This window comes from Lichenostomus cassidix, chromosome 4, assembly GCF_008360975.1.
Source record: "Lichenostomus cassidix isolate B80296 chromosome 4, HeHo_3.0, whole genome shotgun sequence".
Taxonomy (NCBI): domain Eukaryota; kingdom Metazoa; phylum Chordata; class Aves; order Passeriformes; family Meliphagidae; genus Lichenostomus; species Lichenostomus cassidix.
In genome coordinates, this window is record NC_139484.1 from 14,638,022 (window position 1) to 14,651,513 (window position 13,492).

Here is a 13,492-nt window from a genome sequence, read left to right on the forward strand (position 1 = left end):
TCTCCAGGGCTTTAAGGAAAGTGAGGGGACTTATTCTCTTGAATTGTAATATTTGGACAATATTCTCTCAAACACCAAGAAAGATTTCAGTGTGCATTAAAATAAACAAATCCCCACAAAAAATTTTAGAAATCACTACCAAAAAGTTTCTACCTGCCTCTGTTTCTCTCTTAGGCACAGAGGCAAAACACTGGAAATATCTTTTTAAAAAAAAGCTCCAAGAGTTGGACAATAACATTTATTCACCTTTTTTCTTTTTTTATGTTTTTTTTTCTTTTTGATAATCATTTCGAGGTCTCTCCATTCTTTTTTAGGAAGGGGAAAAAAGTAATCAAAGATCCAAATGCTGCAATACTCTTAATGTAACACATGGAAAAGAAGCATGTTATGCTGAAAGTTTGAATGACAGGGCTTATCAACAACAGGGTTTGACAGATGGGTATCAGTTAGTGCCACATGCTACGTTTCTTGGTTGTGATGTGAACATACCTTTGGCACATGAATAATATCAGGTTTTTGTATAGAAGACACTCTGGAAAAGAAAAAAACATAAACATAACTGTAAAAACTGAATTCTTTAATGTTTAAGCATTTCCCTGTTCTACTCACTACATCCACCCACAGATATATAAAATATTTAATTTTGTTTCCTCTAAAGGAAACGTGAAGCATTCAAGTTAAATCTACAACACTGTTGCTAATACAAGGAAACGGCAAAACCAAACTGGATTAATTTGTCCAGACACAATGTTAGGAACTCCAGCATTTAGCATCAAGTACTATTAACTTATACATTCATAATTCTATATCATCAGTTCAGAGATTTCAGCTCCAATTTGCTTGCTGTTTTCCATTCTTTCACAAGAAACTCTCACAAAAGTCCAAAGCTCTGGTCAGATAAATTGCATTTTAAATACTGCATGCCCAATATGCAGGCTTAAAACAGAACACTTCCTTTTTGGAATAACACAAATCCTCCTGTAGAACTTGGCAAGTTGAATAATACAGAAACACAGCCTATGGTTTTCAAAAATAAGGTTAATGTCACCTGAATTCTTTAGTAGAATGCAAAAGAATTTCTCCCAAACAAAGGGTGTGTTGAAACTACTTGCTATGAGTTGGTGGGAAGGAAAGGAAATACGGCAAGGAAAAGGATTAAGTAGATAAAAAGTTGACAGATTTTGTTATACCTAAATTGAAATGGCTACATGTTACAGGTAAAAGGCATCTCACTCAACTGGGGGTTTTTTTCAGATTTGCCTGTACTTATATGCAAAAATACACATGCACACACTAAAAAAAAAAAAAAAAAAGAAAAGAAACCCAGCCGAAAAGCTGTCACAGTAACATTGAAGCTGCTACACTTGAGTATTTTCATGCCATTCCGTTAAAAAATTGGCCCTTTGATACATTTTAAAACATTTGTGGCCCTATTTAGTAGCTGCTCAGAGAAGCAGTCACCCTTAACATTTCAAGAACTAGAGTAACACCCTGCCTGAAATCACACAACCTTGATTTCCAACGCATCTCCTGAACAAGGTTTTGAAAAACTGAGGCTGGATTCTCATTTCCAAAAGATAATCTGCTACAGAGGAAAAAAGGTTCATTTACTTGCAATTCAGCTAACAGGACACAGTTTTAAAACCACTTCTACAGTATAAACCAGCTTTTTGTTTTTTACCAGAAAAACATGGACAGCTACAATTGAATTAGCCACACTTGTTCCCTTTAACAGCTCTTCTTTTTTTTATTTTGCACTTTGTCATCCTTTCTTTTCCACCCTTCTTTTAACTATTTTGTTCACAATATTTATTTCTTCCCTCAAAGTCATTTGGCCCTCAGGGCTCATCAGATTCCAGCAACAGGAATCCTTATGCAGGTTCAGTATCTAGCTTACAAAAAGGGAAATATATACATTTCCTTGCCAGATGTTGTGCTGGCAAGGAAAAAAAAAAAGGAGGAAAAAATAAAGGAAAAAACACATAGCACAAGAAGATGATGTTCTGCACTTTGCCTTCCCCACCTGTGCATGGCTGCTGACACACATTATGTCCACATCAGCAGCAATTCTCAACAGAGAGAGGGTTTTGTCCGCTCTGAAGAAGAGAGCCCTTCTCCCCTTTCCCACAGTGTGCAGCCCATGAAAGCCTGACCTCTGGCCCTCCACAGCGCTGGGGTGCATCATTCATCACTCCTAACTGCAGACTTGTCAATTTGCAGCAACAAAAGCAACAAGAAGGGAGAAAAAAAAGCCAATACATATGGAAAGTTTTCTTTCTTTTTTAAGACCAGAGCTAGATGAAAATTGCATCTCTATCTTAGATATACATTTTTGGTTTTAATACAGTAACTTGAAATGTTTTATGTTTTTATTAAGGGGATCCAATAAGAAGAATTAGGAAGACATTAATTATTCAAGCCAACTACCATATTTCACACTTGAGAAAGAAACTTCGCTTATGCTGGACTTTTGTTTAAGTCTCATAAAAGGAACATACTTTTTTGTTTGTTTGTTTTTATAAAATAATCAAATTTGAGTTTGCAATGGATTACATTGTTTCTATATTCATCAACATAGCACTGAGCAAAAATTATTTCAAGCCACTATTACCAGATGACCAGAAGACATCCTTTTCAAAATTCATCTTCAAAAATATCATACAAAAAGAAAAAAAAAAAAAAAAGGGGTGGGGGGAAGCTTGATAACCAAAATGTTCATGATGTTCCTTTTCAACAGACAGACAGACAACATAACATTTTCCCCGCAAACATACTTGAAACAAGGACATAAATTTGTGTGCCCCAGACATACTTTAAACAGTTTGACTTGGCCTTGTTGACTTCAGACCATAATCAGACTAAAATCTGTGATTTATTCCATATTGTAAGAGGAAAATGCTCACCCAGCAAACTGAACCACCAAGACCATAATGTGAAAAATGCGTGGTGGTTAGACAAGACAGTACAAAAGGAAATGCACACTTCAAGCTGAAAAGCAAAACATGTCCAACACACACATTTAAGAAAAATCTTCCTTCAGGGCTATTTCCCACAATATTTTCATAGCTACCACTGAATTACACAGCCCAAAAATAATTAAACTGCACAATTGTGTACATTTCTTAGCTGTTAGCACTTCACTTGCCACCTAGCAATTAAACATATTAGGATTTCATGCAGGTTTGGTCCCATTGATTGCATGAATAACTGATGATAAAGGTTTTCAGAATGAGATGACACACTTGCCCTGCTCCTACTTACTAGAAAAAGCAGGGTGGCTTGAAGCATGGTATTTTCTGAATGATTTAAAACTAGCAGTTCAGCAGATTAGTTTATGCAATACTTCCAGTAACATACAAACAAAGCAAAGATATAAGAGCTCAGTATTCAGGCTTACTGTAAACAACTCACACAAAAGACCTTGGCAAATGGTTACCGTATCAAACTTCATAAGAATTATTATAAACAACAAAAACAGAAGCTGCAGTCATTGCTTACTGACAAACTATTATTGAAAATAAGAGTCCACACATTTTTTTGCACAACTTCTACATCGAAGTAATTTATTCTTCCCTGGAGGGGAAAAAAACCCCAGCTATATTTAGCCTGTGTAAACAGCTCATTTTGACCAAACATGATCAAATTTGCTGTCTAAACATACCACAAGCCGATCCTCTCCGATGAATACTTTCATGACATTTAATGCAATTCAAAACATTCCAACTTCCAGAGCAGCCTTATTAGGAAAATGAATTAGCCCACTCTTCATTGTAAGCAGAAGGCCCAGCAAAAACTATTCATTCTTTAAATTCTCCTATTATTCATTCACTTTCCAACTATTTCACTCACTTAAAGGAAAAAGAAATAAAAAAAAGACACAAGCAATTTTACAGAACCCTTCTATAGTTACCAGTATGTGGAAAAAACATTATTAAAGCTAGAACTCCAGTTCTTCATGCTTCTGCAGTGACTACAATTTGGTACACCATCTCTGAAGACTGACCATCAATGGCAACACTGAAACCCTCAGCTACTAAATCCCTAAATCTCCACTGAATCTAGAATCCAAAGGACATTTCAGAGCTGTCTCTTCTGAACTCCATTTACAGCCCCATCATCCCCTATCCATTTAAAGCCCCTTAGTCAAGGGAGTGTAATGTACCTGTAACTTAAAAAGCAGATGAAAACACCCAGTGGGAAATTCACATGAAGGTAACTGTTTTTATATGAACCCTTCTATAATCAAGGGGAGCACACAATACTGGTATTAACATGAGTGCTGTGTTTGCTGTTTTCATGTTTCTGTAACCCCAAGGATTGCTCAAACTCTTGTGTGAAACACAACAAAGAGGTACAACACCTTCAGAGAGTTAAAGAATCATCTGGGTTGAAAACGATCTTTAAGATTGAGCCCAACCATAAACCTAACACTACCAGGTCCACTAAATGAAGTCAATGCTGTAAAACTTCCTCTAAACTTTATTTGTTGTTCTGAACTAAACCTTTCTAATAGAAGGATGGAAAAGAGAAAGGATTCCCTTTCTGTCTCACATGCTGCCCTTCCAATTTTCAAAACTCCCTTTTCCTAGCTGGTGAATCATCACGAGACAGGTTTTGGCAGCAGATGCTGCCTCCCTGAAAAGCCACTGGTCAGATCTTCCTTCTGAAAACTTGAGTTTTCAGTGGTCTTGCCATCATAGTCTGCAGTTTTGTTGGTTAGCTTCATTTTATTTCTAGAGAGCAGCCAATTGACAGGGGAGAAAGCTAAATAAATTTGCTTTCTGTAAATTAGCCAACTCATGGAACAAAGATGACAAGCAGAAAGCATTTAACATATATAACAAGCCACTACTTTCACTAGGGGTTATCTGAATAAAAACAAATATAGACATAATTTAAAGCACAGAAAAAAGAATAATTCTTTTTTTTTCCTTAAACACAAGCCCCTTCTCCATCACAGACATAATTTATTTCTTACCAACTTTACTCTGGCTTGCAACAATAGAAAAACAGGAACACTGTTAAGCTTGCTTCTTGTTGCAACTTATACACCATCAGAAATGCTTTCCTTATACACATTAATATAACATAAACCTGTGTTTCCCACAGTTTTGTAGAAGCACACACTGCCCCAGGCAACATCAGTTGGCAAATCAGCACTTCAGCAATCTTGCCAGGGCAAGCATACGTGGCCTTGAGATTGCAAGCCTGTCCACATCCCAACATGTGGAAAAGCAGAGGCAGGAAAATCATTAAGTACTACTCAATGAAAATTGGAATCTCTTGCAGACATTGCAGAAAAAGAGATTACTTTTTTTTTTTTTTGCCTTAAGAACGTGTTTTGAAATCTCTGCTCTGGTCATCGTGGTTGCTAAGAGATGGCGGTCAATATTTTATTTCTTCAGTCATTCTCTTTGTTCTAGTTATTATGTTACCTTAGATTTAGTTGAACATACCAAATTATGACAAATAGGGCTAATTACAATCAAACAACGCAAATGTCAGTGCTGACTGGCTGCTTAACGGAGCAAATGGCAACTTCAAGTGATACAGAAGAGAAAAGATGGGATGCAAAACTATACTTCAGATACTGCACATCTCCACAGGTCTTGGTAAACATCTCCTTCTGGAAACTAATTCTTACATTAGAAAGATATTCTTTCTTTGATTGCCCCACAAAACAGAGTCTGTAGTCATGATAACTCAAACTCTCATGATTATTCAAAACAGGCACATCAAATACAGCTACATCAGCCTGGCAAACAGTCACTAGAGGGGTTCCACAGGGCTCTATTTTAGGCCCAGTTTTCGTCAACATCTTCACAGATTACTCAGACCCAAGACTTGAATGTGTACTAGGTAAGTTTGATGATGATGTTAAATTGGGAGGAACTGTTGGCCCCCTTGAAGGTCAAAAGGCCCTGTAGAGAGAACTAGATAAATCAGAGCGCTGGGCAATCACCAGCCATGTGAAGTTTAGCAAAGACAAGTGCTGGATTCTGTACCTGGGATGGGACAGCCCTTGATGTACAGACAGACTGGGGAAGGAGATGCTGGAAAGCAATGCCACAGAAAGGGACCTGGGGGTCCTGGCTGATGGCAAGTTGAACCTGAGTCAGCAGTGCCCTGGCAGCCAAGAGGGCCAAGAGTGTCCTGGGGGGAATCAGGCACAGCATCGCCAGCTGGGCAAGGGAGGGGATTGTCCTGCTCTGGGGCAGCCCCACCTCCAGTGCTGGGGCAGCTTTGGGTGACACAATGAAATAAAGATATAAAGGTATTAGAGAGCATCCAAAGGAGAACAATGAAGGTGGTGAAAGGCCTGAAAGGGAAGTCTTATGAGGAGCAGCTGAGGTGACCTGGTGTATTCAGCCTGAAGAAGAGGAGACTGAGGGAAGACCTCATTGCAGTTACAACTTCCTCGTCGGGGGAAAAGGAGAGGCAGACACTGATGTCTTCTCTATGGGGACAGTGACAGGACTGAGGGAAGGGCCTGAAGCTGTGTCAGGGTTTAGGTTGGATATTGGGAAAAAGGTGCTACACCCAGAGGGTGTTTGGGCACTGGAGCAGAATTAGTTTGTGAGTCACTCTCAACAGATTCTGTACTTTCTATACTATAGTTCAAAGGGGGAGAATTAATAGAATGTGTGTGTCAGCCTTTTACATTTGGTATATGCTATATAATACCTTCACACCCTCATACTGTGCACTCCCCCAGCACACCAGAGCACAATGAAGCACTAGGTCAGGTAAAAGAAAGAAAAATTATGTTCTTGCTTTACTGGCTGCTTGATAGTTGGCCAAATCAAATTTAGGTCTCCCCTCTTAAATTTAAATAAGGCTTGTGATTTCATCATTATGTGTTAAAATAAACAGCACTGATATTTTAGGAAAGAAAAAAACTGCCCTCTGGTTTGGTATTCCTACCCACAAAGGTTTAGTTGTTTTTAAGACCTCCCAAAGACAACTACTGCTCATAGTCTCATTCCTGTGGTCTGTGGCAACGCTACCAATACATTTGTAAAGCTAATTTAAGTGCAGGCAGATAATATTTTATTCTATTACAGCAAAACCAAAAACCAAACAAAAAGCTAAGGAAAAAATACTATGGGAATTTATCTCACTTACCTTCTGTCTGTCAGAGGCTTTTAAAAACATGGTTTTTGCTTCCATGAAGGCAGAAGATTAAGAAACCAGGAATTCCCCTGCATATGGTTAGCCCTGGACTAGGAGGACATGTCAGTACATACCTGCCCCATGACTCCCCTGATCAGAGCCCAAATATCCCCAGTACTGAGTATGGCTGGTGCCTTACAATCCTGTACAGCAGATTGCTGCCAGTTGTCCTAGAAAAGTTACAAAGCAGTCCCGACACAAGTAGTAGCTCAGCACGTCGAAATAATCAAGATAATTTCTATCAGTTATTCCTTGCTAAAAAACGTTTTCTTTTCTTTTCTTTCAGCTTTCCTAAAGCTGTCTTGCTAAGTAACAATATCCACAAAACAGCTAAGTGGAACTGACAAGATAAAACAGTTGTATCCGGTCTTCTAATAAAGCATAATTTATACATTTGATTTTCTTTATGAGCGCTTATTAGATAGTAATTTTAACATAGCAAGTCACCTTTTAAAAACAAACATCTTAATGAAAAGCATAGGTCTAAATAACTTGCAGACCTAGTCAGCCCTCCAAAACCCTTAAAAGAAAAAAAGCAGCTCAGCTTCATGTTGACTTCAGTCTGTCATCAAATCTAAGTAATAATTTAAAAGATTCAAAACTAAGCACTGAATTATTTTTCCAGTGCTTTCCACAATATGGTGACTAATGTTTAAATTACCTCCTTTGTTTAAGACATAGCCCAAATAAACTAGAAAGTGTAGTCATATCTATTTTAACTGGAAATTTACCACAAACAGCTCCCCAATCCCCAACATGTCCTTATTTGGTATTTTTGGGTTTTTTTTCCCTTAAGCGTGTGTGTGGGAATGAGCATTTTTTCTCAAATGAGAAGATCTGGCCATTTAGAGAACTGTTAGATTATATTTTAGTTCTTCTGGGAGCTAAGCACACCTCTCCTCTACAAAGCAGTACACCCACTCATTACTTCCAGGAAGTCTAGTCTAGGAAGTGTAGATAACCAAACAGGATGAAAACTGTTTCTGAGGTGTCAAGCAGCAGCAGCAAAGAAAAGCCCTGTCTTCACTAGGTCACCAGTATGGGAAGAAGTGTCACCCATCCAGACTCCAAAAGTACCATCCAGGAGTCTAGCTAAAATCCCAGCTGCCTCCTAACACCTCCTGCTTCTTACTGACTTCAGATGATACGAGCAACAATATAAGCAACCTAATAATTCAGCTTCTGAATTTGCATCTGTGGTGTTTCAAGCTGTGCATCCTCCCAACCACAATATGTGGACATGTGGAGAGCCCACCACAACTGCATGGCTGTCAGGAAAATTGCTGAGCCTGGGACTGGTCCAGAAAAGCCAGGGACACAGCAGTAGTCACCAATAAAGAAATGTGATGATAAATCCATTTGAAGGGATGAACTCGTGTTGATTTTAATAGGATATGCTATGGGTTCAGTTATTTACAATTAAGGTCAGGAGTACCATTAAGCATTTTTCTGACTTCTCAGTGGGACCCACCAGCAAACCAGCCCATTTTCTTTCCCATTCAACCTCTCAGACACCTCTTTCCTCCCTCCCACACCATCAGCAAAGGATGAATACTCATCCTCGAGGTGCATGAGCCCAGGGCCTGGCTGGCAAACTGCCACAAAGGCTACCACAGACCTTTTCACCCCAGGGACAGTGCAGCCAGTGCACACCTGAACCTGCTTCATTGCAGCAGATGTGTTTGGGGGTGTCCCACAGGTTGTTCCCAAAGGGAAAACCACCACAGGTGGTACTGGCTGTGGACAGCAGAGCTGAAACACTATAAATCACATGCCAGCACTATTACTGTATCAATTTAATGAGCACGCGCTTGCCAGAAGCTGTTAACTTTTCCACTACAGACCCTTGCTTTTCTTGCACTTTATCATTTCCTTGTATTGTTTATGTGGTTATATATTTAAGGTCACTGGCATAGCAGCATGCATTACAGGTCTAACATGCTGAGAAAAGACATTTATGTCTCAACATGGCTGTCCACTACAGCTTTAGAAATTCAGTTTGGAGGTTTCCTTATACTTTCCTTTCAACTGTTTGCATCAAGACCTCAAGTTAACCTGGCCAACAGGTCTCACCACACCTTCAAGGGAAAGGGAAGTCAAAGATCAACAAAGATCAGTATGAGCTGCAGCTGGAAATTATTTTGTTTTCTGCAAAAGGTAAGCAAGAAAGACTGGAAAGCAGCAATGACCTTTAACAATTAATTCCTGTAGTCAATAAATTGGCCAAGGAACCAATTATTAAGTAAAGGCACATAAAGCAAAGTCCTGTAATCCTTCTGCTGTTTGCAAAAAACATGCAAGAAGAGAAAGAAGAATAATCCCATCTGACTCCAACTGATCCAGCTAACTACGAAGTTTTCCTTTCCCACTGTCTAGTTTTTAAAAAAAGTACCTTTCATCCTTCTCAGCTCAAAATACTTAGGGGGTAGCAGTCACAGCACATTTACGGCATATGAAGCAATTACGTTGCTTTTGTGGGCAGCTAATCACTGATGGAAAACATCTGACATTCACAAATCCTGTTGAGATCTGTCACAATGCCACAAACATTACTTTCGTCTTGCCTCACAGCCCAAGTAAGTGAGTAATATTTGACAGGCACAGTATGTGTTTCTATTACCTCATAGGGTTTTATGCCACAGACATGACTTTCTACTGACAATACCCTGGGATTTTTCAAAGGCAGTAATTATTCCAAAAAACTGGGTGGAAAAAAGCCCTTAAAACAGTGCAGCTGTGAAATTCAGCTATTACTTAGACACTCAAGTCTACAGCTACCACTTTTATATGAGGTGGTGTAACAGATACATATCTAGTTTAACTCACAGTGGTGCCACTCAATTTGTATTTAGCAGTTTTTCAGACCTCTAGAAAATACTTTATACCTGAAAACCTGCCTGCTTTCCCCAGAATTACCAGACATCCCATCTTTCTCATGCTATTATGCTTTCATGCTAATGCTATCTTTCAGGAAGACATTTATTTTCCTAACAGCCAATCATTAATTTATTCTCATTTCACTCTTTACTAGAGGAAGGTGGCAAGAGTTGATGAGTCAGGACACTAAAATTTTGATTCTCAACAGCTGAGAACTTGCATGGCAGAGGACAGGTTTTATTTAACAGTATCTCATTTTTTCCTGTGGGCTGAAGCTTGGGAACAGTTTATCTAACAACACTTGTCAGTTCACTTATTTCTCTTAGGGTTTTTTCCTATTCTTTACATCCCACATACACAGAGGTGCAATATTAACTATCTGAACTCTAGAAAATAACCAGTTACCTGCATAGGTACTAAATACACTATGTAACCAGTTCAAGCTAACTTGAACTATTTTCAGCATACGAAGGGCATAGCCCATATTTAAACCATGTAAGCTTCTTTTAATCCATTTAGAGACAACTGTCCCTTGACAGATCACCACATATCCTTTTATAATTAAAGAATGCCTGCAAGTTAGCATCATAAACCATGCATGTTGGAGAGATGCGTTTTTCAAAGGAAAGCAACAGGTGTGGGGCATAGCCTGCATTTGGAAAACAAAAGTGTAAATAGAGACAAGTAACATCACTCATGGCACCCAAATAATGAGATGAGTGTTTATGAAGGAAAATATGACACAGATTACATAGCTGACTGAGATAAAATGAACTTGGGCATCTTTAGGTCAGGTAAGCTTGCCATACTTTATCAGATTTTGACCTACGGAGAACTCATAGTATAAAGAACAGTGAAAATCATTACTTTCCCATTCTTAATCTTGTTCCTGTTATCCCAATGCTAAGTCAAATTTCAGAAGATTTTAAATAAATGACATTAAGCATGTCCCACAGTCCAGATAACACAACCAGCCCATTTTCTGAAAAGGGGGACAGAAGTGTCTCTCTCAAATATATTCAAATGCTATTCAAATTCACAGGTAAGGAGAGCAATATTTTAACAAATCTTTAAACTTCCCAAAATGCAAGCTTTTCCATTTATCTGGACTTGGCCAGGAGCTCAGGAAGCACCGCTGCTGACGCATGACTGCCGAGAGACTTCCAAATCCCAAGGCTACTTCAGGTTCTGGCAACTAAACCAACAGGACTTTAAAAACTTTTTGATCAGAAAACTTTTGGACCTGGGTCAAATGGCTATTCTTCAAGCTCATTATCTCTCTGGCAGTCTCACTAAACTATTGAATTCGATGGACATTTGACTTAACCCTGGCACTGCACGCTCAAGAAAGCAAGAAATTATTGCCTAGTGTTTGCAGACAGTCATTGTTTCCTTGACTTTCTGAGATCTTTCTAAAAGCACTTCTCTTTACATAACCAGTATAGAGAAGAAAAAAAAAATAAAAGAGCAGTGTCCCAAAGCACTAGAAACAGTACAGTTATGCAATTCTCAGGAAGTTTTTAATCATGGTCTTGTAAATTAGTCGCACAGTCAAAACTGGATCTGTGTTGTTGCATTCCTTAGGAAATTACAGTGCACACAAAGCACATCGGACTTTCAAAGTGAAGCTTCCCGCACCAATACAGGCTTCCCCTGTATTGCCTAGTTTGAGACCTAGACAGCTTTGTTCTTGGTCTCCTCTCTATGACATAACTTTCTGCAGTTGAATCAGAGGCTGCTGAAAACTTCCTCTAATAAAAACCCAAGGGAACAACAAGACACAAGGCAGCATGATGACAACGATGATGACAAGACTGGTTTCCATCACAGTGAAAGAATTTCTTCAGCTTTATGTTCCAGTCCTCAAACACTCACTGGCGTAAAACACGCCTCAGCAACAGACACAGAATAGCATTAGCTGCTACTATCACTTATTTTTATAGCTGCACACTGGGATGAAAGCAGAGGCTAGAGCACTCCTGGGATTCTTGTCTCCATTTTGTAACTGGTTTTGCTACCATGTTAGGCTGGACATGACCCAGCAATGTGCACTCACAGCCCAGAAAGCCAAACACATCCTGGGCTGCATCCAAAGCAGTGTGGGAAGCACAGTGAGGGAGGGGATTTTGCCCCTCTAGCTCTGGGGTCCCTAGATATGGAAGACGTGGACCTGTTGGAGCAAGTCCAGAGGAGGGCCAAGACGTTTAGAGGGCTGGAGTACCTCTCCTGTGAGGAAAGGCTGAGAGGAGCTGGGTTATTCAACCTGGAGAAGAGAAGGCTACAGAGTGATCTTATCGCAGCCTTTCAATATCTGAAGGAAGCCTACAAGAAAAGTGGTGAGGAACTGTTTACAAAGGTATGTTGTGACAGGAAAGAAATAATGGCCTTAAACTGTGAGTAGTTTTAGACTGGATTTAAGAAATAATTCTTTACTATGAGGGTGGTGGGCATCAAGAAATAATTCTTTATTATGAGGGGGAAGTCATGGATGCCCCATCCCTGGAACTCTTCAAGACCAGGCTGGATGGGGCTCCAAGCAACCCTGTCTAGGTGAAAGATGTTCAATCGCAGGGGAGGGGGTTTGGAACCAGATCTTTAAGATTCTTTCAAAGCCAAGACATTCCACAATTCATGATACTACGATAAGGTATTTCTGTTGCAGCACTGTGTGTTTTGCAGACCCAGTCAAAGCCTGAAGGGAGGCAGCACTCCACCATATTAGACACTGTACACACAAACACCCCACAGCTTGGTTACAGTGATGTTTGCTTGCTGTGTGAGAATGGTGCTAGATTATTTTTGTGAATGTCTATGAGCCTCTCTTTACATCATGCACTCTCTTAACAAAATGTAATCAAGGACTGATTTCAGCAAATGAATGTATCACAAATGATTCTCTGTATTCCCCAAAAAGCATACAGCTACACCCGTGAGTAATTTGGACCAAATACATGTAATCTGGGGCATGAAGGAGTTTTAACAGCTGCATTGTTCTGATGCAGCTGTTCACAATTACTGAGATGTGTTGCAAGGCACTTCTGATTACTGTGTGTTTAATCTATATATAAATGCATTATTTTGCTACTCAAAGAGCTTGGCATTTAGCTGGTATCTGCGAGGCTTCAAAATTGATGTATGCCAGTGATGCCCCAGCTGGCTATTTCAAAGTGTGCCAATAGAATTAAAATGTCACCAAAGATCATGCCACTGAGGTATCTGTGTTATTTTAAGAAGTGAAGATAAACTGGGGCCAACTTCAGATTGTTTCTTTAAATCTTTCACTAAGTAACTACAGACACAGCTTAAAATAAATATGCAAGATCAATGGCATCACAATTTTCATGCTAGCTAACAAGCCCCTGAACTTTCAGAAAGGCATGGGTTGTACAGGTTAAACCAGACATGGGTTAGACAAAGGTTTTACTTGAGAGTGTGAATGCCA

The 13,492-nt window shown here is 39.3% G+C and overlaps 1 protein-coding gene across 13 annotated transcripts in view; it reads right to left on the minus strand.

Moving 5' to 3' along the window:
- Positions 1-13,492, minus strand: part of PDLIM5 (PDZ and LIM domain 5) — a 126,137-nt gene that overhangs the window by 55,406 nt on the left and 57,239 nt on the right. For all 13 annotated transcript variants that reach the window (XM_085057982.1, XM_085057983.1, XM_085057991.1 and 10 more), the window contains exon 4: positions 490-532. In XM_085057982.1, the coding sequence (XP_084914108.1) occupies positions 490-532 (43 nt within the window). The remainder of the gene's footprint in view (positions 1-489; positions 533-13,492) is intronic.